This window comes from Rhinopithecus roxellana, chromosome 18 (genome assembly GCF_007565055.1).
Source record: "Rhinopithecus roxellana isolate Shanxi Qingling chromosome 18, ASM756505v1, whole genome shotgun sequence".
Classification (NCBI taxonomy): domain Eukaryota; kingdom Metazoa; phylum Chordata; class Mammalia; order Primates; family Cercopithecidae; genus Rhinopithecus; species Rhinopithecus roxellana.
The window spans coordinates 11,075,016-11,102,795 of NC_044566.1; the positions used below are offsets into that span (position 1 = coordinate 11,075,016).

At 40.4% G+C, this 27,780-nt stretch overlaps 1 protein-coding gene across 18 annotated transcripts in view; it reads left to right on the forward strand.

Annotated features, from left to right (window-relative positions):
* FGF14 (fibroblast growth factor 14) overlaps positions 1-27,780 on the forward strand; it is a 703,097-nt gene that overhangs the window by 463,386 nt on the left and 211,931 nt on the right. The window contains exon 1 of one of the 18 annotated variants that reach the window (XM_010354449.2): positions 26,513-26,705. The exons of the other annotated variants lie outside the window; for them this stretch is intronic. Within the exon in view, the coding sequence (XP_010352751.1) occupies positions 26,513-26,705 (193 nt within the window). Of the gene's footprint in view, positions 1-26,512; positions 26,706-27,780 lie in introns of those variants that run through there. 18 annotated transcript variants of the gene reach the window in all.

A 27,780-nucleotide genomic window follows, 5' to 3' on the forward strand; every position in this document is an offset into this window, starting at 1 on the left:
TCTGTACTTCAGTTTCCTCATCTCTAAAATGGGAATAATACTAATACTTGCTTGACACAAAGTAAACACCATGGCTATGGCAAGCTGAGGCCTCCTGCTGTGCAGGGCAGAAAGTAGGGATTAAGAAGGGTTCTATTTTGAGCCCACTGCCTGGTTTTCATTAGCTCTGCTGATTGATTTCCATAATGCCAACCCTGAGGGCTAGAGCCTATGTTTCTGGCCTCATTAGGGAAGGAAAAGCTGTTTTATACAGTTATTTTCTGGATAGAGATTAAACAATTAACACCTTACCTGATTATACAAGTGTAGCAAAGGCTTTTAGCTCTAGTCTATCCTGAGAGAGTCATAGAAACACAGACACCAGTGTAGCAGTTCTTGGCCATTTTCTAGTTTAGCTACTTCCTTTACAGACAGGAGATGACTAAGATCAGGGTAAAATGATAATCTGCCCAGAATTGCAAAACTAGTTCCTAGGAAGCGAGAACTGATCCGGACCACTGATTTTTAGCTCAGTTTGTTTCTTTCACTAGTTGTCAATGTTTTCTCAGAGAGACCTAATTTTCAGATGCATAAAATACACTCGAGAATGATGGTGATTAGATATTCTGCAGCTAATAGATCTGTTCCATAAATTAAAAAGACAAAATCAAATGAGTACTAAATTTTTAAGTGTGCAAATTTATTTCTTAATATTTTCATGTTCAAGAATAACACTAGTATTTTTTTCTAGATTTTATTTTGTTGTTTTTCCAGAATAGTTGCCTATGTTACAGGCTTCTGCTCTATCTAAGGGAATAAGGAGAAGGCATTTCCTGAGACATTAAACAGTCTTTTCCTTAGTTACTCTATGGTGATAACTAGAGTAACAGTGTCCACTGCTGGCAAATCAGATAATTGCACCGCAGTTTACACAGTTGCTGTATGTGAGGAATAACATTTTACTTTCACCAGGATGTATTTTCAGGTAAGGGTTTGAAGGTATGTAATATGAAAAGCTGCCATTATTGTTTAAAAGAAAAATATTAGTTTTATGTTAGCCCAAGAGTCAATTAATGACTGATAAGCAATCAATTTGCCTCTCTAAACCTAAGAATACAACGTAGTAACAATTCCTATTTTAAGATAGTTGAGGTTTAAAATATTAAGAAGGTAAAACATACAGTTTTACAAAATAAGGTTTGTACTTAATGCTACCCAATAAGCAAAATCAATGATTACCATGATACAAGTAAATTTTGTGGTCATTTAAAACAATTATCAAAAATTTACCTGGATTTATTATTTTCAGGACACTCATTATATGTGTGGAAGAGGAAAGTAGAAGACTATGGGAATGGGAAATCTTCCCTAATTTATTTGAAATACTTAAGGACATTTCAATTTGTTAAACTTTTGAAGCATGTTGTGTAATCTAAGAATTTAATTTATTTAACTAGACAGTTGAACAAAAGCCTAACTAGAAATGGCCTCTTTTGCAAGATTCCTGTGTGCTTTAGAAAAGCTTCCTGGGTTCAATGCCAAAAACAGGCAGTAGAGGGCCCAGGAAATGTAACTCAGGAGACTTGCGCAACTCAGGACAGTTTGTTACTCCCCCTTTAAAATTTATCCGTGAAATTTGTGCTTGTAAATGGTGAAATATGTATTTTTTTTCTTTGCTATAGGAAGAAAAAGTCACTAGAATACACGGATGAAATGATCTTATCACGTTATTATAACTTATGGAAATCCACAAATAGCAATTTTAGTTATAGAAATAATAGCTTGGCCAGTTAAGAGCTAGTGTGGAATCTTGCTGTTTACTTGCTTTGAGATTGGGTAATTACAGCTGTAGCTGGGAGCATACACTACACATGAAGATGGTGCATATCGATGACAATTGTTAAATTTTGTGAAAAGGTGGTGACTCCATCTATGCTCAGTGTGTCCTTGCTTTGTGATTAATCCCATTTTTTGAGATTTGAAGTTGTAGGGTCTGAACAGCAAGACTGAGTAGGCTGAAAACATAAATCTCTCCACAATGTTGCTGTTTTCAGCTCATGTGTTTATTCTTCTATGACCCTTCAGGTTTTCACTTGACCTGCAGGATCAAGTCTTGTTTTTTTATTCTAAGTCTTAGAGGTGGCTCCAGAAGACTCTGTCTGTTCTTAACATACTTTGTTTTCATTTTCTGTCTTCTAGATCTTTCCACATGCAAATTTCATTTTGCATATGAAAGATTTGCATATGAATGAAAAATATTTTTTAAAAAACTCTTTCAACAAATGTTTATTGAATTTTACTCTGCCAGGAGCAGGGAATAGAGCAATGAACAAAACCTAAGGGGCCCCGATCTCGTGGAATTTACACTGTAGAAGAGGAAGACTAATCATCAAATGTATAAAGACAAAAATCAAAATGAGATATGCTGACAAAAGATTTAAGCAGACAAAATAGGTGAGGTCTAAAGAGTGCAGGTGGTTACTGTGGATCGTCAGTTACTTTAGATTGGATGGGCAGGGAATGCCTTTCTGAGGAGGTGATATGGAGTAGAAACCTGAATGAAAGGACAGGGTCAGCCCTACCAAGTAGTTCAAGTAGAGAAAAGCAATTTGTACAAAAGCCTCAAGGCGAGCACAATCTTTTCATGTTTGAAGAATGGGAAGTAGGCCACCCTCTCTGCCTGTACTGTTTCCCATTTACCTTGGAAAGAACAGGTGTGAACAGGGGATATTTTTCACATTCATCTCCCACTGGAGAATTATGGCTCCATTGAATGCTTGAGCCTCCCTTCCTCTCCCTTGACCGCCACCTCTTGTATACCTCCCGAGGAAGAGGTGACCTCTTTTGGGAGACCTCCTGATCACCCTTTTAAAACCCTGTTCTGCACTTTCTTCTGGATTTGACTCGTATTTGACAGCCTGCCTATTTCAGTGTGTGATCCCTGAGTTTCTCAGTAGCCAACCCAAGGCACGGATACAACTAGGGATTCACTGCTTAGAAGTGAATGATCTTGAAGCCAGATCATTCAAGACAAGTCCTCTTTTGTAGGTCAAGAGAGGTGACTTGGCCAAGGCCGTTTTGCCGGTTTAAGGAGAAAAGAGAAGTGGAGGATTCTGCATCCCACCTAGAGCTCTCTGAATTACCTTGTTCTGTCTGTTGTAATATATCCCTCTGCACAACGTTATTGTTTTCTCCAACTACTTTTTTCTCCTTCTTCTCTTGGATATCATGGTTCTTTCACTTTTTGACACCTTCATTCATACTATTCTTTCTAAAGCATGCCATTTCTTTGTCTCATTTTTATTTAATATGAGCTACTGGTAGTTTTGTCTTTAATTTTTTTCCAGTAAACTAGATTAAATACAAAGAGGGTACATATTGAATCCTCATGGTGAGACTAGTTCAGATGGATAATGCAGGTATACAAAACAGATTGACATGTACCATCTATGAATTAGAAACAAGGAGGAGGATAGAAGACTGCATATTGGGGAGATTTTTACAGAATTTTGTTACTCAAGATGCAAATCTAATAACCATGGTCAGTGGTGCATTTTAGGGTCTTGCATTAATCCAACACCCTGGGGCTTCCTGGCCTAAGTGTAACATCTTCACTCAACCTTACTCAAGGTAGGAGTTAGGCTTACTGTCAGAGATAACGGACAGAAAGGATGTGCTGTAACTCTTGGGACCATGGGAAGTCAGACAAAAATAAAGTAAGAAATGGACTGAGATTGTTTAGTAAGCTGTCTATGGCTTGCGAAGTTCTTTCTAATCATTAAAATGAGTTTGTGTAATGGTGCTGTTAATAACTTTAAATGCATTTTTAGGAGAGCTGAAGAAATTCTGCCACTAATACTCAGACAAAGGAAAGCAAGAACATCTATAAAACACACAGAATTGTATCGAGCAATTGTTTCTCTGGAACGAGAAAGTATAACATAGGAAGAGTTAGAGATCAATATAAAACCTGAAAGTTTTCAGGTTTTTCCATCCTCAAACATTGAATGTTTGACTAGGGCCATACTAAGTTATTCTGATGTTTCCAATCTGCTCACTCCATGCCAGGGCTCCTCAACCTTGGCACTATTGGCATTGTGAGCTGGTTAATACTTCGTTGTGGAAAGGGTTGTGCTGTGTGATGTACAATGTTTAGCACATCCCTGGCCATCAGTGCTCATCCCCATTCCATTGTGATAACTGAAAAATGTCTTCAGACATTATCAAATGTTCCCTGGAGGGCAAAAATGGCCTCAGTGAAGAACTACTCTCCTTACTGACGGTATCTCGTTTTCTAAAAAGGATAATTCTTAATTATCATTTATGTCCTAATTCCAGCAAAGAATTTTAAGAAGTTTATGGGGAAAAAGCAAAGTTTGGTACATTTGTTAGTTTAAATACTGAAGGTTAAATGAAATGTAGTGATTAGGGAGAGACACACACCCGTTATCTAGGCTGAGGACAACAATTATATTTAAAGATGGTGCTTAGCTTTGAGATCCAAGAGGATACATTTAGAAGGAAAAATAAGTTGTATAATCCTCATCAATTTATAAAAGGGAAAAATAAATACTAATTTTCTATGAACAAAATTGTTTCTATGGCATGGATTTTATTGGAACAAACGTAGCAGAGTAGTATTTTGGTAGCCCTTTTTACTAGAAACTAAATCAATGTTCTTTCCATATTCATGTCTAATATTAACTTGAGATAAAAGCTGAGGGAAGAATTATAAACATTAATTTCATGAAGATATTCTCTACCAGATGTTCATCATAATTAATGTTAACAGTGCTTGAAAAAGAGAAATCATTCTTGGTAAATATACATGACAGACAGGCCTCTCTATACCAATGGATTTTTTTTGTTGTGTGTGAAGCAAAGGGTCAAATGCAATCTTTGCCTGCAAGGGGATGGTGCTTTTCATTCATAAGTGGATTTAGTCTCGAAGATGAGAGTGAAATCAGAAGTGAAAGCTTGATGGGTTGACCATTCCTACCCCCAATGACGTCGATGTGGAAGCACGTGGCTGGCAGAACCCAGTGAGGACCTGGCCTCAGTGGTGCCCTGTCTGAAAGCCAGTGTAAAGCCATTGCTTGTCTATTCAGTGCATGAAGGCAGGCATTCTCGATTTCAGATTTTTTTCTTTTAATAGGAGGGTGAGTTCATTTTCAAATAATGTGTTAGTTTTCTAAGATTGTCAAAAGAAAATACCACAAACTGAGTGACTTACATGACAGAAGTGGGCCGGGCGCAGTGGCTCACGCCTATAATCTCAGCACTTTTGGAGGCTGAGGCAGGCAGATCACGAGGTCAATAAATCGAGACCAGCCTGGCCAATATAGTGAAACCCTGTCTCTACTGAAAATACAATAGCTGGGCATGGTGGTGAGCATCTGTAGTCTCAGCTCCTTGGAAGGCAGAGACAGGAGAATCAAATCGCTTGAACCCAGGAGGCAGAGGTTGCAGGGAGCCGAGGTCATACCACTGCACTTCAGCCTGGAGACAGAGCAAGACTCCGTCTCAAACAAACAAACAAACAAACACAAAACAGCAATGAATTTTCTCATAGTTCTGGAGGCTAACAGTCCACGGTCAAGGTGTCAGTAGGGTTGGTTTCTTCTGAGGCCTCTCTCCTGGGCTTGCCCATGACCACCTTCTCGCTGCATCTTCATATGTTTTATTTCTGTGTGCACAATCCTGGAATCTCTGTGTGTCCAGATTTCCTTTAATGTGAACACTAGTCAGATTACAATGGGACCCACCCGACAGCTTCATTTTTACTAGATCACCCTATCTCCAAATGCAGTGGCATTCTGAGGTACTAGGGGTTAGGTCTTCAACATATGAAGCTGGGAGGAACGTACTTCAACCTGTAACAAATAGCTTCCATGTTAGTACCATAGATTCCTGGGAATTATTCTGATACATTCATTATTCTCAATTAGTTCCACTAATCCATAAAAAGACATAGATATAAAGAGAGTATTTTATCTACAGTGGCAGTGGGTTTTAAGTCTGAAATGTCCTTCAGGGCTGAGGCAGGCTTGGAGATGCTGTGACAAGTTAAAGTGCCATCCTTTTTAGCAAGGGGAGTTTGGATTTTCACAGAGATTTTGAGTTGTATAAATAATCTTCATTCCACTGGTGTTTCAAACACCCCCATCCCTACCCTTTTGATCTGACATTTTTAAACAGATTTGCTCCTATATACTCATTAATTTTTCTGTCTAGGAAGAGAACATTCATTTGCAAATATCTTATGGATGGTAAATTAAGGCTTTGTAGCAATTGACTGAATATTCCATTCTGAGCGTATTCTCTCATTCATTCAGTCCTTCATTTATTCTTTCAGCACATATTATTGACAATATACACCATGGGCTCAGTATTGTGGGGAAGATAGTGAACAATAGCATTCATTGCTTGCTCTGGAAACAGGAAAAAATAAGAGAACTTCAGGAAGAAGGCAGCTAGCTCCCAGAGGATAGATTTCTGGTGCTGACTTGGCATGGTGGTCCTACATTCTAAATCTTTTGGAACTGGCACTAATTAAAATCTGTTATCCCATGATCCCCACAAACTGTTGAAATGTCCCTGAAATGCCAGTGTTTTCCTATCCACAGTCCCCTGCCTCTCATAGTTACAAGATTGGAAGGCTGATACTGGCAACTGGTATTCCTGACTTGAGTTCTGAAATCAGTGGTGACTGTTACTTAGCAATGTTTAGGGATATGAGAGTGGCCTCAGGTATGGACTTTAGGGTACCTGAAGGCAAGTGGCAGGATTTGTGTATCCCTCAAAACTCAACTCTTCTCAGTAAACCACTAATAAATCAACTGTGAAGCTCTTTTCACTTCTCGACCATGTAAGTGCCCACAACCCTCGTGGGTCAGGCATTAAGAAGGAGCCCTGAGCTGGTCTCAGCAGACTGCAAACAGCATGACCGTGCCTCATCTGGACAATGGAAGGGAGAAATTCTCCTTTATAAAATTGTCTCAAGGATTAAATAAGATAAGATACGTTAAAGCTTGCTGCTGTGCCTGGCACTCGATACATATTAGTTTATACATGATGTTTAAGACCATGGAAAGATCCTTTCTATGACTACCTTCAAAATTTCCCCTTCATTGACCTGCCATAGAACCACCAAAATATTATCCTTTTGGGATTTCGTACTATGTTTAAAAATCTCTAATCAAGGATTAAAACATCTCACCTAAGCAGGAAAATATGATGCATTTAATGCATCCTCAAATTAATCAGTCACAGTAGCTAGATGATAACTTAGAAGCTCTGTGGAGAAAAGAGACAATTTGCTGGATGGATAGAACATCTGTGTGTGTTTTGTTTTGGAGGACATATGTTTCTTGGGATTTGGTTGGTGTATTAGTCCGTTCTCATGCTGCTACGAAAAAATACCTGAGACTGGGTAATTTGTAAAGGAAAGAGGTTGAATTGACTCATTGTTCTGCATGGCTGGGGAGGCCTCAGAAAGCTTACAATCATAGCGGAAGGCACCTCTTCGCAGGGCAGCAGGAAGGAGAATGAGTGCAAGCAGGGGAAATGCCAGGCACTTATTAAACCATCAGATCTCATGTGAACTCACTTACTACCACGAGAACAGCATGGGGGAAACTGCCCTCATGATCCAATCACTCCCTACCTGTTTTTCCCACAACACATGGGAATTATGGGAACTGCAATTCAAGGTGAGATTTGGGCGGGAACACAGCCAAACCATAGCAGTTGGGGTCAGCTTGAGAATCAGGACCAAGAAGCACCTAGCCGCTCTGTCAGCAGAATGTGAGAAGTCAAAATTGCCTGGTTAGTGAGGACTCAAAAATGGATTCTAAGGGCCCCAAGTAGCTGCTGCATGTAGCCCTGAAGGGGCAGAAAGGAGGATACTGCTCTTACATCAGCTTGCTTACATTGGCCTAAGCCTCATTTTAGGAAATGATGAGCTTTCCTTTATTATTTCAACTTTAGTAAGAAATATTTTATTAAAATGTATTCTTGTAAATAATTGCCCTTCTTTTCTTTCTTTGAGTTCAGTGTACTGTATAGCTCCACAGTCTCCTTTTATATCTCAGCCTAACACAAGTTATGCAAGATGAATAAGTTATAGGAGCCAATACAATATGTACAATATCGTGTCTATAGATAACACTGTATTACACACATGAAAATCTGTTAAGAGGGCATATCTCATATTAAGTGTTCTCACTGAAAAATATTTTTAAAAAATGGAATTGAGTTTCCTTTGTAACAGTGGGAACCATGGAAATACCCAGCAGACAGTCTGCAGCAGGAGAACATTCCATTCTCCTAATCTCCACCAACCATTAGGGGGTCTTCATGTATAGAAAATGGCAGTGTAGAGTGAGGGGCATTTGGACTTCCAGAGAATCTGCATGCCCTAAAATTGGGAGTGGGATTGATGCTTCATTTGAGTTAATGGGTTTTTTTGGTTCGTTTTTTTGATGCTCATTTGGCTTAATGTTCTTATTTGTTTATTTTGAATAGCACTTTATTGAGGTCTAACATATACAAAATAGATAGGTAAACAGATCAATGAATTTTGACAAATGTGTAATCCCTGTAACCATTGCCCATATCAAGGCAAATAATATTTCCAGCACCCCAAAAAGTTGCCTCTTCATGTTTTCCCATCAATCTCCCACCTCAGAGACAAAAATTCTTCTGATATCTATAGATACCACATTCCATTTTTAAAAATAGAATCATGATTGTGCTCTTTTTTGTCTGGCTTCTTTACTATTCAACATAATGATGTTGAAGTTTATTCTTGTTACTGGTATACCAGCGATTTGGGCTTTCTTTACTGATAGGTAGCACTAAAATGTATGAATATACCACTTGGTTTTACATTCTCTTACAGATGACGTTTGGTTTGTTTCTGTTGTGCTTGGAAGAATCAGCTGCCTTTACCTGCCACTGCAGCTTGCAGACGGCTTTCTGATTTAGCAACAACCACACTTATTTACCAAATCATTTAAATGTTTCTTATCTTCCCGTTATTTCCTTGCTAGAAAGAAAAGTCATCACTTAAAAATATTAAGCAAATTGAATATAAGAGTTGATAGTTTTATGCTCTGCCAACAAGGACAATCCAAAATAAATTGTGAAACTAAAATGTGTTTCCTGCTCTGAATTATACATATATATATGTGTGTGTGTGTGTGTATACATATGTACAACACATATATAAAGTATGATTTGTCAAATATATATACATATGAGCAATAATATTTAGAATAATATTTGGTTATCTAAATTAATGTAAGAAATATTGAATAATATGTAAAATTTAAGACATAGATTGATTAGATAAATATACCAATACATTATATATATTTTTGTTGTTTGTTTTTTTGAGACAGAGTCTCACTCTGTTGCCCATGCTGGATTGCACTGGTGCGATCTTGGCTCACTGCAACCTCCACCTCCCAGATTTCAGTGATTCTCCCGCTTCAGCCTACTGAGTAGCTGGAACTACAGGAGTTCTCCCCCACGCCCGGATAATTTTTGTATTTTTAGTAGAGACAGAGTTTCACCATGATGGCCAGGCTTGTCTTGAATTCCTGACCTAAAGTGATCCACCCGCCTTGGCCTTCCGAAGTGCTGGAATTACAGACACGAACCACCATGCCCAGCCTACCAATACATTATTAATAACTGCAATTCAATAGAATTCAACAGAAATTCGCAAAGACAATTTGAAAATCTTATACTGGATAACTTCTTATTTATTACTCTCAAAGCATTTGTTCTGTGAATAATGGAAGAACCTCTAACCTCCCATTATTCATAGAACAAATGGGAGTTAGAGTTAGACACAGAATGTCTGCAAACACATGCAAAGAGGTCAGGAAAGGGGGCATCGATAACTTTGGTTAGTTTTAATGGATTTGTTTGAACTTGTTTTGAAGGATAAAAATAATTAAACTAAGTTTTTAAAAGATTAAGAACCGAATATATAAAATATCACTAACTTTACTGATAATAATTCAGTGATTTTCATATTATGATCAAGTAAGAAAGATGGAGATAGAGTGAAAAGTTATGACAAAAATAGACTATTTTAAAAAGAAACACACCTAGAAAGAAATGGGACTTCAGGACATCACTGGAGCTCGTGAGCTGTTTCGATCTCCCCCTCAGCTCCTATCTCCCATCTCACCAAATTTGATCTCAAAATTCATTGGATTGGATTTTTGTCTTTCTCTAAACTTGTCCACCATGTTAAACACTAAAGCCAAATATATCTTGGCCTGGGATTTCAGAATCTGTTTCTTGTCCTCACAACTTTTTCTAAGTGCTTTTTTTTTTTTTTTTTTTTTTTTTTTACTGTAATTTTAAAAGGGAGAGGGATTTATCAAAAGTATATAGGAGCAACCGAGTGACAAATTACTTCATTTTAGGAAACTTGCCTATCTCCTAATTCGACGCAGCCAGTAGTTACTTGTGGCTCAAGAAACAAAGCTTCCCCAGTACTACCCTATGTAAATCTATAATTTTATTATCAATTTTTATGTTTTGTAATTTATTTTTTGTTTGTTTGAGATGGAGTCTCACTTTTGTCACCCAGGCTGGAGTGCAATGGCGTGATCTTGGCTCACTGCAACCTCCACCTCCCAGATTCAGGCAATTCTCCTGCCTCAGCCTCCTGAGTAGCTGGGATTACAGGCATCAGCCACCATGCCCAGCTAATTTTTTTGTAGTTTTAGGAGAGACGGGAGTTTCACCATGTTGGCCAAGCTGGTCTCAAACTTCTGACCTCAGGTGATCCGCCCGCCTCGGCCTCCCAAAGTGTGGGATCACAGGCGTGAGCCACTGCACCTGGCCTGGAATTTATTTTTAAAAAGCAACAAAAAGAGCACCATACACATTTTCCCATGGGCTCAAAATAAAGGGCAGACTGTCTTCCACGAAAGAACTCTGTTTTCTACAAACTAAAAGGAAAATTGCAGAGCAAGGCTACAGGTCAGCATATGAAAGAAATACATTTCCACAAAATATTTGAAAAGATATTGCCTTGATTTTAATGGAATGCCTGATCATTTATATAATATCTTAATATTTGTCATTGATCTTGGAGAGCTTTTAGGGAAAGTTCTTATAACTGTTACGTTATTGGTTATAAGACCCACCCATCCCCAGAGAATCTTTTAGAAGTGTCCTATTTGATTCCAGTAGGCAGCTCTTTGGAGCTCTGCTGTACTCAAATAATAAACTAATTTCTAATAGGAAATGTGGTGAAGAAGACTTAGGAGTGACATGGAGCAAGTTTAAAATGGTTCAATAGCATCCTTCAGGTGCTTTGCGAGGTACAAATCCACTGAAATACTTATTCCATTTTCTCCATGGTGTGCATTTCTGATGTGAGGCTTTCACATGGGCATCAGTATCCTGTCCAGCTCACCCAGAGAAAACCAGCCTTTCAAAGTTACTCAACAGCTGTTCATTGAATCGCTTTTGTGGGGCAAGCACAATGCTAGCCTCTGAGGGTAGACTGGATATGCAGTGAACAAAACAAAGTCCCTGACTCAGGGAAGCTGAAAATCTCTCATGCCTTTCAAACATGGTGGAGGGGGAAAGAGGGGAGCAGCCAGTCCTAAGGTTTTCAGAGAATTGAGATAATTGCAGCCTCATTTTGAAGTCTCTTGGTGTTGTGACTAAAGAGAACATCAAAATGTATATTCTGAAGAAGTGCCAAAGAAAGCAAATGCAAACTACTAACTAAATTGCTGGTGAAAAACCAAGAGACAGAAAAACGAGTGAAGACTTGGAACTGAGACAGTGTGAGGGAGAATGGAAGGAGCTGGGAAGCCAGGACCAGGAAGAACGAAGAAGATGGGAAGGGCTCCTTTGCATTCCGGAGACAAGCAGAAAAAATCTACAGGGTTTGTGTGATCTCAGCAATAGCTCTCCTGGGTGGGTCAATGTCAGTGAGGTCTCCTGAAACTGAAGGGACAGAAGTAAATAGGGTAGGTTTTGTCATAAAATATTTAAAGACCATCATATGGCCAATAAGGGAAAGATGACTGGACATTTTAGAAAACCAGGCTTTGGGGCCAGTTCTGAGAAGGGCATGCTAAAACTCAAGCCATCTGAAAAAAAGGAGAGGGGTAAATTTGTTGGACTCTAAATCGTTGGACTGTTTCAGTGGAAAACAGACATCCCCTTTACAGGGTTGTTAGAACACGGTAGGATCAGGTGATTATAAGGCCCCTTCCTACTGAACTTTTGAGCAGAAGAATACATGTGGATTTAACAAACTAGCCTCTGGAACTCCATTTGAAAACAGTTATTTTAATTTTCCGTGGCATACCTAGAGGGATTAGCAGTATTAGTTTAACTCTGTGTGTGAGTGTGCGTGTGAGTGAGCATGTTTGGAATCTACAATGATATGCAAGGATTGTTACAGCGTAAAATAATTTTCTTCTGTGAAGAAAATGAAATTGAACTGTTCATACCAAGTAGCCAAGGAAAGTTGATGGAAAAAACTTTGCAACTGACTGAGTCCCTCTAGGCTAAAAAGAAAAACACTGAATGATTGTGTAACCACATAAGGAATGTTATGAAAATGGAGTGTTCCAGTGGCTGCGATTCATTTCTGTGTTTATCAATACAGCATTAACACTAGGATATGGGGACATGAGTGTGCTATAAATACAATGAAGTGTGTTTACCCAGGAGCCAAAATATGACCATAAAGAGAGCAATGTTTTATTGCAGGAAATTAATTTGGCTCTTTTTGACATAAGACCTTATACATACTCTCAATATATCTCTAAAAAGCTATAGTGAAGATTGCAACCTTGATTTTTCAAGGAAAAATGTTTTGTTATTTTTTTGTTGGGTTTCTCGTTTGGTTTGTTTTTTCAAATGTCTTATTGGAACAGAACTATTTCATGTCTTTGAAAACAGAAAGGGAAGGGAAAAATTTTGATGTTTAAGAATTAGAAATGCCAGGCTTTTGATATCATATAAATAGAATAAGCTCTCACGTTAAAAGAAGTAATGGGATGAATTAAAATTTAGAAGTAAAGCCCTCTAATCAGCTAGTGGATATCCACAGCTTGCTCCACAGCTGAATACTTTTTCCTTTATGTATGTGTTGCCCCTTTTTTCTCTTTTCTATATGAACACCTATATTAAAAACAAAGTCAACCTTCTATGATTATGCAAGTTATACATGCTCCTTGTGAAAAATCAGGGGAAAAGTGCAAAGAATAAAAAACATAAAGGACTACAACCTACCACCTACTGAGAAACACTTTATACTTCACTTCAGTCTATTTTATGTGAATGTGTGCATGTGTATATATATATGCACATATATGTATCTATTTAATGATATATAACACACATATAAACAAAGATGCCATATCGTGTGTACCTTTTTAAGTCCAATGACCATGTCTCACACATTAGTAGAAAAGCATGGGAAGAGGTCAGCATAAAAATAGTGAGATGACGTGACAATGCCCAGTTAATTGAGTGGGTCATATTGCAAACCTATATGGAAAATAGCTCTTCAAGAATTATTATTTAATGTTTATTAGCTTAGCTGGTTCCACAGCTGATACGAATGTCCCCAGTGACATATGAAATTCCTAATTTGGTCGCTGACAGGCTTTTTGTATCCTTTCCCCCGACACAGATTAGGCTGCTTCCACTTGCTTTCACAGATTAAGCTATGCCCATAACTCAGGGTTCCTCTATTTTGACATTTTCTGACTGCAGTCCCCATACCCACCTTGAGGAGCTGGTGACTATCTCCCATCTTTTTAATCTCAGCTCCAGGTGTTAGGTTTCCACGAGACCTTTCCTAACCCATACCAGGTGGAGCTGACTCTTTCCACTGTTCTTGTACATGCTTCGCACACAGCATCTGAGACACTTAGGCACAAGTGCCTATGCTGCCATCTTCCCCGCTATATTCTGAGTCACTCGCAGGGAGATGCCTGAATGCTGGGTCAAGTCCAGTGGTGCAGAGTTAGCGCTCAATAGATGCATTAATGTAATGAATTATTTGATGATAAATAAAGTTTGATCATAGAAACCAAGAGGGTAAATCTTTCTGAAAGTTACGTTTTTATGAATATATTGACCAAGGGAGGCCTATTTTGCAAACATCGGAGGCAGTAATTCATATCCAACTCAGAGTATTTAAGAATAGTATGTATATCTGCACAGAAAAAAATAACGGGCTGTGCTTAACAAGAAAAGAGAGAGGATAGCCATGTTCCAGAAATGTTCTGGAGAGAGTATAATGGCCACTCTTCTGCATTGTAGCCAAGGTCTTCTGAGAAGTACAGAGCTATGATGGAGAGGTCCTGGCACGCCACATCAGGAGAGGAGAATTCAGGCTGGGAGCTGCTGCCAGTTAGTTGTGAGCTTAGCAAATTACCTAACCTCCATGATCTTCAGTTTGTTGATCAGTAAAATGGCATTATTAGTTTAAATCATCTCTAAGGCTACTTCTTGTTCTAACCTTCAGCCTGGCAACAGAGCGGGACTCTGTCTCAAAAAAAAAAAAAAGATGAAGATAGGGAAAATAAGATAACAAAGTAAAATTTCAATTGAAAGCCATAAATGAATAAAATTGAGAAATATAATATGAAAATATGATTCTGATGCACAGTGACTTTCCCTGTTGATTGAAGTTAGCAAAACTACACACACACACCCCCTACAACAAGTTTAGAATGTTTTAAGTATACCATTACAAATTTCAAATTGTATTAGTTTTCAGTGATTTGAATAAAAGATGGTCCTCAATTATTATGTTAATATGTACTAAAAATGTGTCTTTATTTTCATACTCATTATTATCAATGAAGCAGAGAGTCTGCATTTGGTTGACTTTCTTCCTTTTCCTTTGCATATGCATTCTCTTTTATTAAAATGTTAGGAAGATCTCCTGGGCAGCAGACCCTCCTCTTCCTTCCACATGCTGAGTGCCCAGCTCATGGTCATCCAGAACTCCATAAGCCTCTGCCCACAAGGCCTCTTTTAGTGCTTCAGGAATAAAATTATCTTCTTCTAGAGAGGGACTATTTTTTTTTTTTTTAGATCTTTTGAAAAGTTCTAGTGTCACCAGAGATGAAAGAGGGAAATGGGACCGAGGGCATGTGTCTTACCATTGAATGGAGGATTAAAGACATCAGGAGCAGTCCAGAACCTGGAACTATTCCCTTCTGAGTCTCATCCTCCCTTGGACGAACACTGACTGAGTGCCTGTGGTGGGTCAGGCGCTGCTCCAGGCTCTGGGGAGGGGGAGCCCCTGTGATTAGGAGCTGTGTGTTGGGAAGGCCAGGAGTGTGCAGGAGTCAAAGAAATGATCCCCAGAGAGGCAGGGAAGCTGAGAGTGTGTGCACATCATTGACTCACTGAGAGTAGAATGACCCTTCAAAGAGGCCAGAAAGGGGCACTTCCCAGTCCTGGGAATGAAACCTATGACAAAGAGCTGGGAACTAGAGTATTTGAGTATCAGCTTTGACTCTTGCAGCAGGGCAACAAGGACTCAGAGCTCGACTTTCTACAGTACAAACACATTAAATTGCTGTCTCCTATCTGTACTCAAATACCCATGACATAAACGAATCGGAAACTTTTCCTGCTAGAACTAAATCTCTTGAGAGGATCACGAAGCCCATTTCATGGAGAAATGAACACAAGCCTGTGAGCATGGCCAGCACAGGCCTCTCCTGAGCACAGCTGACTGTATCGATTAGGTGTCTTGGGGAAAAAATTCGGTTTGGACAGTTTATCCCTCCCTGTTGGGGAGAGATTCATTTGCTGATATGTCTTGGTGCTTTCCAATATTTTATGTATTTATACAATACATATAAAACAAAACCTGTCAAGTGCAATGACTGCTATTCCTGACTCACAGCCAAAGACTTCTTTTCACGATTGGGTACCCTCATCCCTGAAAGCTGTTTTCAAATCTCTGTAGAACCTCAGAGGAGGGCAAAGAGAGAAACAACACAAAAAGGCCAAAAGGGGTGAAGGAATGAGCAAAAAAACTGTGGTGAGCAGGGCTTGTCTCGGGGCCCTCAAATTTGTTTATTTAAAAATCTCCATGATGTTCTCTCTGAAATAATTCTTTTTCCTGTGGTTCCTCTTCCTCTGTCCACATAAAGCTCTGGGAAATATTTCTGATTTCTTTGAAAATCTCTCACATAATTGGCACCTTTCCGTTTGCAGTCAGTGTCAACCTATACAGTTAAGGCAAATTCTTACCTAAGGAGCTAATCTAAATGTCTAAAAGGAAAGAGCAATTATCTACTTCCCCTACAGCTATATGAAAATGAAAATGGAATGGGGAAAAAAGACTTGCAGAATCTATTTCCTTCATTTGGCAATAGCCTTAGGCCCCAAATCTCATTTTGCAAAGCATCACATGTCTAGCTTTAGTTTTATTTAGCTGGATTCTATGGTCTTAAATCTCATGAAAGGCATGTTATAAACTCAAGAAATTAAATTCTTCATGGATTTATGTGGGGCTTAGAAAAATGCATTCTCACGATCCATGGCGGAGCATAATGGTCCTGTCTCCACAATCACCGAGAATTGCTGTACATTTTTTTCTGAGAGATGCAATAATTAAAGTCATAAGAAATTCAGGTAAGCAGGTGGTACTAGAGCAGTCCAGCAAATGATAACACGTAACACTGAGCAGGGAGTAAAGCAGCCGAGGAAGCAGGAGCAGGCCATCATTAGAGATTCAATCAAGTAAACAGCTGGTGTTTAAAAAATTACATTGGTAGGAAACAGGACTCTCATTTAAAAACTGGCATTTGAAAGCAGCTATTCTGTCCATCAGAGTGGCGTTGGGTGGGTGACTGTCAAATGCTAGGTAAGATTCTGTTTCTGTGTGTTTTGGATACAGGGTAGGTGTGGTAGACGGAATGATTGCCTCCCCCAAAATGCCCATATCCTTATCCCTGCAACCTGTGAGTATGTGAATACGTCAATTTACATGATTTTGCAGATGTGATTAAGTTAAGGATCCTAGGATGGGGAGATTCTCCTGGATTATCTGGGTGGGCCCAGTGAAATCACTAGGGTCTTGAAGAGGGAGGCATGAGGATCAGAATCAGTAATAGGAAATGTGACAATGAAAGCAAGATGCAAGACATGGTCTGTGAGCCAGGAAGGCAGGTGGCCTCTGGAAGATTAAACAAACAAACAAAAAAGCAGAGAAATGGATTCTTCTCTCAAAGCCTCCAGAAGGCTCGGCAGACATCATGATTTAAATCCAGTGAGATTGATTTGGGACTGTCTACCTGCAGAACTGTAAGAGAATAAATGTGTGTTTTTAAAAGCAACTACGTTTATGATAATTTGTTACAGAAGCAATATGAAACTTATACTGTAGGTTACTGAGAAAGACTCAGGGAAATAATTTAAGGATCTATATTTTTAGTAGTTACATACAAAGTGGAAACTAGGCTCAGGAATAAGGCATTAATTTAAAATTATAACATTTCCTACATGTGGGCACTTTGGAAATTACTTTCCCTTGCATCTTTTAGAAGTAGATGACAAGATCAGAGGCAGATTAATAGCAACTTTGCCAGAAGCGGAAGGCTTCTGGTATTTAACTTGACTTTCTGAAACCCTGCACACTAAGGTACCAGTTGTTTCCAGAGATTAGAGCATGCAGAACCTGCAGGAGGAAGTGCCCTCTCAGTTACAGAGAGTTTTTGGAAGAATGTAGAATGTAGTAGTCCCTGGTACACTTTCAGGTCATGTGACTAAAGTGTATGATCTTTGATGCACTGGCTTTTACTGCATTTGTGTCTCCTCAGTCACCAAATTGGGCCAAAAATATGATAGCAAATTTGTGTGTAAAATAATGTTTTAAAAAACTGGAAAAATATTCCAAAACGTTTGAATGTTGGGATTAGAGACAATTTTTATCTGTCATTTATTTTTATATTCTAATTGTACTTTTATAGTCAGAAAATGTAGAATGGGATGTTGTGTTCTCATTCTTTCTTTGTCCTCCTCTATAGTTGTGGGTTCTTATTCTTGCTTTGCTCATGGAGCTTTTTAACAATTGAATAAAAATTGTGAACCCTGGTGTTATCAACATGCACATGTACACATTCTTTTCAGCATAAATTTCAGGGGAATCACAGATAATCCTACACTCATCCTTGGAGCTTCTGGAAGTCCTTGGCTCCCACGTAAGAGTTCTTATTCTACGCGGGTCTCTGTGTCAGATACATATATTTCAAATAGCTGTCTGCTGGGTGGCAGATAGTGTGATAGAAAAGGCATGTGCTTAAGATCTGGTTCTTCCATTTCCTAGCTGTGTAACTTTGGCAATCCTTTAACATGTCTGGGGCTTGATTACCTCTTCTATAAAACAGATCATGATGTCCACTTCACCAGAACTAAAAGCTTTTCACAAACTATTATATGCATATTACTTGGATGTTTTATAAACGGGGAGACATATTCTTGTTCCTATTTAAATAATTATGACTGAAATATTCTGTAATTTATTATTAATTTCCACTAACGATTATCCAGAAAGTTTCAAATGTGAATGTAAAAGTTCTGTACTGTGAAGGTAGTAATGAAAACAGGTTACTAAGAGGCATGAACTGGGAGTTTGAAAATGGCTTTTTTTAAAAAAATCACTTTTAATTACCTTTAACAGAGTCAGAAATTTAGTTGTGTGTTTTGGCACACATGCATACAAGCGTGTGTGTGTAGACGTACAAGTTTACATATGTTTAACTCGTGTATGCTAAATGCAAAGAACATAATCTCAATCCAGCTCTCTTATTTCCTATGAAAGTGGTCATTCTAGAAATTATTAAAAAGAAACTCATTACAGTGCTAAATATGAAAAAGATTACATCACATGTGCATAGGGACTCTCTTTGCATTGAGATTATAAATGAACTTTCCTTTCTCAAACTTTCTTGGAAATTGAGTAATTTTTTTTTCTATTGAGGTATTCAATAGTGTTAAAAAATTCACTGATCTATTATTAAAATGCTTGGTATTTTAATCTTCCACTACTGATTTAGAGTAGGAAAAGATATGCCAATATTCACAACTCGGAAATGACTTCTATGCCCATTTTGGATTCACTTTAGTATTGAAGGCTGGAAGCTACTGAGAATATTTTTTTCCAATGTATTAGCGGAATTAAAAGAAAATCACTAAATCTGTAAAGCTAAACCATCTGCTAGTATCAATCTGGTATTTCTTCTATAGGAAAGAATGTTCACAAGTTTTTAGTATCAATAGTTCCTACGTTTCCTTTATTGAATCAAAACATTAAGCAACAATAAAATTCCTTCCAGTTTTTTAATAGTAGAACTGTGTTGCCTACCAGAAATAAATATATCCAGCAAAATTAATCAACAAAACTGCTATGACATTAATGCAGTCACTTGGTTTTTGAAAATCTAATTTAGAATTATTTAATATTCAGTTAGATTATCCCTTGATTTTAAAGTAAAGGTCAATAATACTATCACAGAATAAATAAAACGTGATCTTGAACTTAAACTGTAGTGAGCAGATAAGCAGTCAGTCTTAATTAACTAGTTAAAAATTTGCCCCAAGTACGTACTAATATGACTTTTTAAATATTCTTACAAATGAGTAAACAATGAAAAGGGACGTCAATATTGATTACCTTTCCAGAAGTATCTCAAACATTTTCGAATAGAACCCATTTATCGAGGAAAGAGATGACAACAAATGCCGATATATATCATATTTAATTCCACTGAAGCTCACCCCAATAATTTTATAATAATTGTGGTTTTATATAATAATTTATAATAATTGTGGAAAAAATCATGTTGGACTTTCATATTTTAGCTTTAATTTGGGAGATGTTGAAAAATGTCAAAAGTGATTCACAAAGGAAACCATGTGACAAAGCGGAGTGAGCCGATGTATGAAAGTGATCAAGTACATGTCATATTTTAGTGATTATTAGAGGCCAATACTTTGTGTGTATAAACACGTGTAAAATTCATATGCATATGATAATCTATAAAATAACATAGCTTAATGAAGTGTTTTTCTTTCTTTCATCAAAGTACCTAAAATAATCTTAAAATTAACAGCTTAAATTTGACAAATTCAGGAAAAGCAAAATAGTAGCTGTGACAATGGCAGAAATGAAGGAAAAGCAGTAGATTGTTAATTTGGAAAAATAACATGATAGAATTTAATATAGATATCAATGTACAAAATACGTTTTTTGGATTTTTTGTTCATTTGGAGGACAAATAAAAAACAAAATCCATGCGCGTTTTTGTTAGTAAGCCACACCGAAACTTATCTACTTGGAAGGCAAGCAATGTATGTAACAAAGTCATCCAGAACATAATGGAACTCAGAATGCAATAGGAAAAACTTTAGTAATAAATTCAACTTCAGTAAGGCTGTTTCTTGTTTATATACTCTCCTCACTTCGAGTTTATATACTTTTATATTTATAGATAACTTTAACGAATACATTTATCTGGTGTCAAATTCTATAATGGATTACATGATTAGATGTAGCAAATTTGAAAAGGGGCATATTGTCAATTTATCAGTTGACAACCTGAAAACAAGGAGGCAAGATAGAAAACGTGTGTGTGTGTGTGTGTGTGTGTTAGGAAGTGTAAAGAAGTGGTGAATCACAAATATCAGAAGTCCTTTTTGATTCATGGAATCAGTCTTACATCCTTCAGTAAGCCCCAAGGGTGTCACTGTTGAAATTCAGAACTCGAACTGCTTGTCGTGTTTGGTTGAGCCCAAGTCATCAAGCAAAAGCTAAAGTATTTTCTGTATATCCTATTTATGAAGTTGAGATTGTGTGTAATCCAGATAGAATTTTAGGTGTCTTGGTGTTTAAAGAGATCAAGGATCTCTTTAGATACCATGGGGTACTTCATCCTTGACAGACTGGGTTAAGCAAGATTTTCTGTTCCTCTTATTTGGTATTAACTGTCTGTTTGTTCAGATATCCAATGTCTTAGTCCTTTCAATACACAAATCTTTTTTGAGTACCTACTTGCCTGGCACCATTTTAAGCACTGGATATGTGGCAGTAAACAAATGAGACAAAGTCTGTACCTTTATGGGCTTATATTTTAAACAGGGAATACAGCCCAAATAAGGAAAGTATATAGAAATTTTAAAAGTTGGATGTGCTACATAGAACCATAAAGCAGGGTAGCAAGAAGGAAATGTCTGTGTTTATGAGTTGTAATTTTAAATAGATTTGTGAGCAAAGATGTGAGGAAAGAATCGAAGGAGATGAGAGTCAGATGAAACAGCAAGTATAAAAGTCCTGTCGTAGGAGCATGCCAGGTGGTTTGATGGACAGCAAGTGGTAAGTGAAGGGAGATAAGTAGAGAGGATGTCAGAGAACAACTGAAGGCAGAGGCAGGGCACAAATCACATGGGGCATGGCAGGCCACTACAGTGAGAACTTTGGTTTTGACGTATAGGATTTTTAAGTTACTACTGTAATATAATTGCCCAAAAGAAGATAGTGCTAGGTAGTAGTGGAGATGGTGAGAGTGATCATATCTTGGATATATTTTGCAGATAGACAGAATAGATCGTACACAAATATATATAGGGTATTCAAGAAAGAAATGACATTAATATGATGCTAAAGTTTTCAGCTTGAGGAATAAGAATGAAGTTGCCATTTCAGAAGTGGGGAAGACTGGAAGAACAGGTTTAAGAAGGAAGAACATAGTTTGGTCATGGCCATATTAAGCATGAGACACTTACCTATCAGACATATTTGTAGAAATATCAAGATAGCTCTGTCTTTATTCAACAATTGCTGGTGTTAGTAGAGAAATTATGAAGTTTTTACAAGGTGCCCTAGATTCAGTGTTAATTAGGGGTAGGTGGTAAGAAGTTTCCCAGAGAAGATACCTATGCTGGGACCTAAAGTATAAGCTTCATCAAGAAAGAGCCAAAAAGTCTCTTTATTTTTATTTAAAAATCTGTTGGCAAGGCATGGTGGCTCATGCTTTACTCTTTAGCTGCTGGTTTTTTTTTTTTTTTTTATCACCAAGAGGAGTATGAGGATAGGGCAATATAAATTTTCCAGGTAGAGGGAACAACATACTTAAAGTTGGAGGACCAAAAGGATCATAGCATCTTCAGGAGACCATCAAGCACAGTGTACTAATTACCTTCCAAACTGATGCTTGTATAGTACTTTAGTGTTTTTAGAAGTACTCTCTCATAGGCCCTCATCATAGTCTCTGAAAGGTGGAGAAATGTTTTTATTATCAACAATCAGTTGGTGTGAAAGTAGGCTCACGGGACTCAGTTCACAAATCTAGTCAATAATAACTAAGGTTTGAACTTGGGACTTATTTCATCAAAGCTTAAAATCATTTTGTATGTTCCTAATTATTTAAAATTTTGTCATGAATCCACTGTGGAGGGGGTGAGGAAATATAGGAATACATATATTTTGATATTGAAAATACATGGAAACTGCAAAAGAATTTACAAGATAGAAATGGGTAATCTGGAAGGTGGTGATAATACAGTCATAGCTGTCATTTTCAATTAATTACTTGGGTGCGCCAGATGCGGTACTAGGATCCTTACATTTATTTACTAAATTTAATCTCACAACAGTTGAAAAGGAGGTTCTGTTTTCATCTCAATTTGAGAGATGAAGAAATTAAGGTTGAGAGAGACTAAAGCAACACATTGGAGGTCATTATACTGCTGGGAAGTTGCAGAGTTAAGAAATGAAGCAAGAACCTCTGAAATGAGAGTTCAGGCTCCCAATAGCTTGGTCAGGAGCTACATCACCTGGGCAGTACTTTATTTTCCTCTTTATAACGTCAAAGGTGAAATTAACAACTCAAGGAGGTTCTGATGAGTGAGAAATTATTTTCTGAACTACAGTAACCTTTACATTTGTGTTCACCCGTCCTGAATCGGTTTTCACCCTAGCTTTGTACACTCTTTTATCACAGCTTAAGACAGCAGATGGCTCTCTTGCGTTTTCTTTCACTTACCTCCATTCGTAAACAACTAAACAGCGTTTTGGGGAGGTAAAATGAAAACGCAGGGATTAAGCTAAAAGACCTTGATTATCCCAATGCTGCCCCCCTCTCCAAGCTCCCTTAAAATAGGAAGATATGTAGAAGAGAAATGACCTCTTGAGGCTCCTGAAATTCACAGCCAGAATAGATGCCAGGAGACTCGAGTCCGCTGTTCCAGGCGCTGCGCCAGGGGTCGGAACGCTCGAGAAAGAAAGTATCTCTCGGTTATGGAAAAGCTGAAAGGCTTTGTGCTCCAAGGTGTGTTATTAATGTCGGTAGAAGCTATAAAGAATAATTTCCTTCCCACCTTGAGGGAAAAAAGTGAGAAACTGCTTTTAGGGGAGGAAAGTGTCAGAGACCCTAACAGCCAGCGCTTTTCTCAATCAATCAGCGAACTTGCTTCTGCTGGGAGAGTATGGCTGGGGCGGGATCCCTGTCCGCGGTGCTGAATGTCAGGCTGGTCTGAGGCTGCTGAACAACGAAGGGAGGGCTCTGAGAGGGCCAAAAACTGACCTCCTGACCCCCCAGTCCAAGGATTTGGGGGAAAGACTGCAGCACAAGAAAATACCTGCAAAAATATAGGCACAGCTATAAGAACAAGAAGCTTAATGTCACTCTTTTCAAATTAATATAGTTGACACATAAATCAAAAGGCTTAAAGAACCTTTAAAAATAAACTAGGTGTGTTGGCTGGGGAAGTCGTACTAGATTTAAGAGGTCACTATACTTAACATTTTACTTTTTTGAAGCACTCACTGCAAGAAGCCTTAGATAATAAACCTGGATGCTTTAATCTTACAGACACTTGCAAATTCAAATCTAGAACTTCTGAAATGTACAAATGGCCTTTCTTCAATAATGGAAACCAAGATTAGTGACTCTTAATGTTCAGTAGGACTCATTTCAGTGAATTAAAACAACAGATACACTCAATAGCCATTTAATTAGTTATTTTCCTCTCTCTATAGACATCTTTCCCTTTTTAAGCAGGACTATAGCAACACAACATAAATGTACACTCACCAAAAAATGGAAGAAAAGAGACATGAAACAGAAAATAAAGAGGTAAAGGCAGAGCAAAATAATTAGCATGCTCCTTTTTCTCACTTTTGCTATTTTATGAGTGACTAGGGATTGCAGGTTACTAGCAAAACAACTCTGGCATATTCCTGTTAATAACTGTAGAATTTGTAGGGGTAACTAGCGAAGTGTAGAAAATAAACTTCCACAAGTACACTTTTCAATATTATATATGACATACACAATCCTAAAGCCAACAATGCCTGCCTTAGATCTAAATCTACACACTCTCATCAGGTACATTTCCTTCCCAAAAGGAGACTTATTGGTTAATATGGAGTGAAGGTAACCAACAGCAGCCCAGCAGTGGCTGCTTCCGTGGAGAAGCTGTGGATATGTTGCTTAGAGCAGAAGCTGCCCAGCCACCCTGTAATCTGCTGCACTTTCCCCCAGTTGCCTGGTGGCGAGTACTTTACTGCCTATTCCTGAGACAAAGAGAAAGTGTGTTTTGGTTGAGAACTGCTCCCAGGGCTGCCTGCGTAGTGTGCATGCCCTCTTTCAGGCTCTAAAGCAGTCACTGGAGAAGAAGGTTGTTGCAAGTCTCTTGATTACCAAGTGAGTCTTCTTTCCCCCTTGCTTCACACTGAATTTCCAGAAGTCTAGTTTGAGCATTTCTTTTTCTTTAGCTGCCTGAGCTGATAGGCAAAGCAATGTAAAGGGACGGGGAGAAAAGTAAGAAGCCTGGAGTCAGAGCTGCACTTGTTTCTGCCACTCCGGTGTATCCTAGAAACCACGGAACTGTATTCATCCAAGCATGAAGTGTTTCTCTCCCAACCCCCCAAACCCCCCCGCTTTTTGTTTTTTTCGGGTGCCCTCCACTGCCGCCCTTTCTCTTAGACCTTCACATTTTCAGTTATCCAAGAGAGAACCACTGTCGGGACACAGAAAATCAAGGGGAGACGGCGGCTGTTGTATTTGAATTTCAGACACAGTTCAGATGGCTTTGCTCTCTGACAGAGCTTCTCTGCCCAGGGACACCAGAAGACGACAGCTGAAATTGGAGTGTCCTGTCTGGCTGCTTTTCACTGTCTCTGGAATAGTGTGACACCCTCCTCTGCCCCTTGTATTTCTGCCCTGACTTCTTCAGTATTCTCCTGGGCGTTTATCCTACCCAGCTGCTGTTCTGTAGCAGCTACTGCGGCAGTCATCTCCTCCTCCCAGGGCTGGGGAGCATATTTGGGAGTGGGGTCTTTCTATCTCGCATAATCACAGCTTCTCTCCTTCCCTTCCCTCCTTTTTGCTCCGTGTAGCCTTTCAAAATGACAAACCTATCCTTCCTGCAGCAGAAAGGAGGGTCTTGCAAGTTTGGGTGGACTAGGTGAGGAGTGGAGGCGCCTCCCTCCTCCCTCCACCCCGGGGTTGGGGGTGGCGGGGGGGCGTTGGTGCTTGAGGGATTAGCAGGGAGGGCGGAAACCACCTAGCTCTCCAACCGCTGCTGAGAGTTTCTATGCACCGGGAACCACGTTAAGACCGAGAAGCCCCAGCCAAGCCGCGGAAGCCTCGGGAACCAGCGAGTTGCATCTAAGAAAAAGCGCCCCGATGTTCCTTCAATTCCACCTGCTTTGGCTCGGCCTCTTAGCACCCCACCCCTGCAATCCATCTTAGCTTTCTTTCTTATTATTTTTAAATCATTATTATCTTTACGTTTTCTTTCTTTCTGAAGAGGTACATCAGGAGGGGGACCACATAGGTGGAGGGGGTGTAGTGGGGTGGGAACGGAGCGTTTGGTTAGAGATCTCAGGGGAGAAGATTGGTCTCTCCAGATGCTGATTTCCAAAGCACTTGACAATCACTGGCAGAAGCCTAGAGCAGGCAGCGCTGGCGGCGGCACCGGCCCGGGGGCAGCTGGAGCCCGGCGCTGAGTCCTGCCCAGCGCGACCCGGACCCACGGACGCGCAGAGACCCTGCTGGGACCCGCCCTCCGGCCGGCTCCTGGGGAGCCAGCGGCCGACCGACTCTACCTCCCGCCCGGGAGGCGGGCAGGGCGAGAAGGCAGCGCGAGTGGCGGTGGCGACCCCCGCCAGGGTTCCGGCAACGAGCGGTGACCGGCAGCGCCCGCAGCCGCGGTCCGGTTCTCCACTCGGACGTGGCCAAGCGGCGGTGGCCACGAGCTCCGGCTTCCCAGGATCGTCCGGCTGCGCCTTGGGCGCATCAGCGCACCTGGTCCCGCGCCCCGAGGAGAGGGCGATGGGTCCCAGTCGGGACTGAGCGCCCCTTCCCCTCTCCCTAGTCCCGCCTGGCGCCCCCTCCTCTGCCCCGAGTGCGAGCCACGGTCTGCGCCGCCGCCTTCCCCTCCGGTGCCCCCGGCTCGCAGTCCTCCCGCGCCTTCCCTCCCCGGACCCATTCCCGGGGCCACCATGGCCGCGGCCATCGCCAGCGGCTTGATCCGCCAGAAGCGGCAGGCGCGGGAGCAGCACTGGGACCGGCCGTCTGCCAGCAGGAGGCGGAGCAGCCCCAGCAAGAACCGCGGGCTCTGCAACGGCAACCTGGTGGATATCTTCTCCAAAGTGCGCATCTTCGGTCTCAAGAAGCGCAGGTTGCGGCGCCAAGGTCTGTGGGGGTCACGGTCGGGAGATGCACCCCGGGTCGCCCCCTCCCCGCCTAAACGGAGCTTCTCCAGGGTCCTTCCCTCCCTCGGTTTTCCTGGCCCACCCTGGCCTCGGCCTCCCTTCGGAGCACTCCGGGCGCCGTCGTGGGGACCCTGGAGTCCCCTATCGGGCAACCTGTGGCCGCCGAGAAGTGCAGTAGCCAGAGCTGGCAAGTTGGCTGCTCCTCCCAGGTGGCTCCTGCCCTCCACTTCCCTGCAGGCTGGGCTCTGGAAACCTGTTCCCCCTGAGTCTCGGCTTCCCGGGAGGACAGGATCTGGCTCTGGAACGCGGGGTACCCCTTCCTGCCACACCCGGGGTCGAGCGGCTGCTCGCAGTCTGATCTGAGCTGGCGGGGGTTTCTATGGGGTGGGCCTGGCCTCACTTGGTCTCTGGGGTCTCCTGGAAACCTCCCGGGTTCCCAGACCTTGGCCAAGTGTGGGGATCCTGGCGGTGCCCGCAGCGGGAGCTGCTGTAGAAGGAGTGGAGGATGTGTGAACTATGGCCCAGTCCGCTGAGGTTTAGCAGAAGGCTGCTTAGCGCGCAGCCCCGGGCCCTGCAGCCCTTCAATCAAACCCTGGGATGGGGACAGAGGCTCAGGGAGTCTAAAGAAAGAATCCGAATTGCGGGGAGCAGGGAGGCAGAAGTAAAAATCCCTAATATGTGTCAGTTTTAATTGAAAAACTGGCGAATTGCCTGAGACACAAGCCGTTACTATGTAAAGGTGACTAGAATAGTTACCTTACTACAGGTATTTCTTTGAGAAACTAGTTCCGAGGATGACCTTCTTTCGCTGCCTTTGAAATGCCAGGGTCTGAGAAGGCATCCTATTCAGGAGCCAGGCGCTTTTGTCTCTCTCTCTCTCTCTCTCTCTCTCTGCCTGTCTCTACATCCAGTTGCTAAGGCTGGTTGTTTTGAGAGCATGTGGCGTGTTCTGTGGGGGAAATGGGCATTGCTGGCTTTTCATAACCAAGTGGGATTGGTAGGAAACATTGAAGAATATATTTACGTTAATGGGAGAATATGTTTGCCCAGCACAT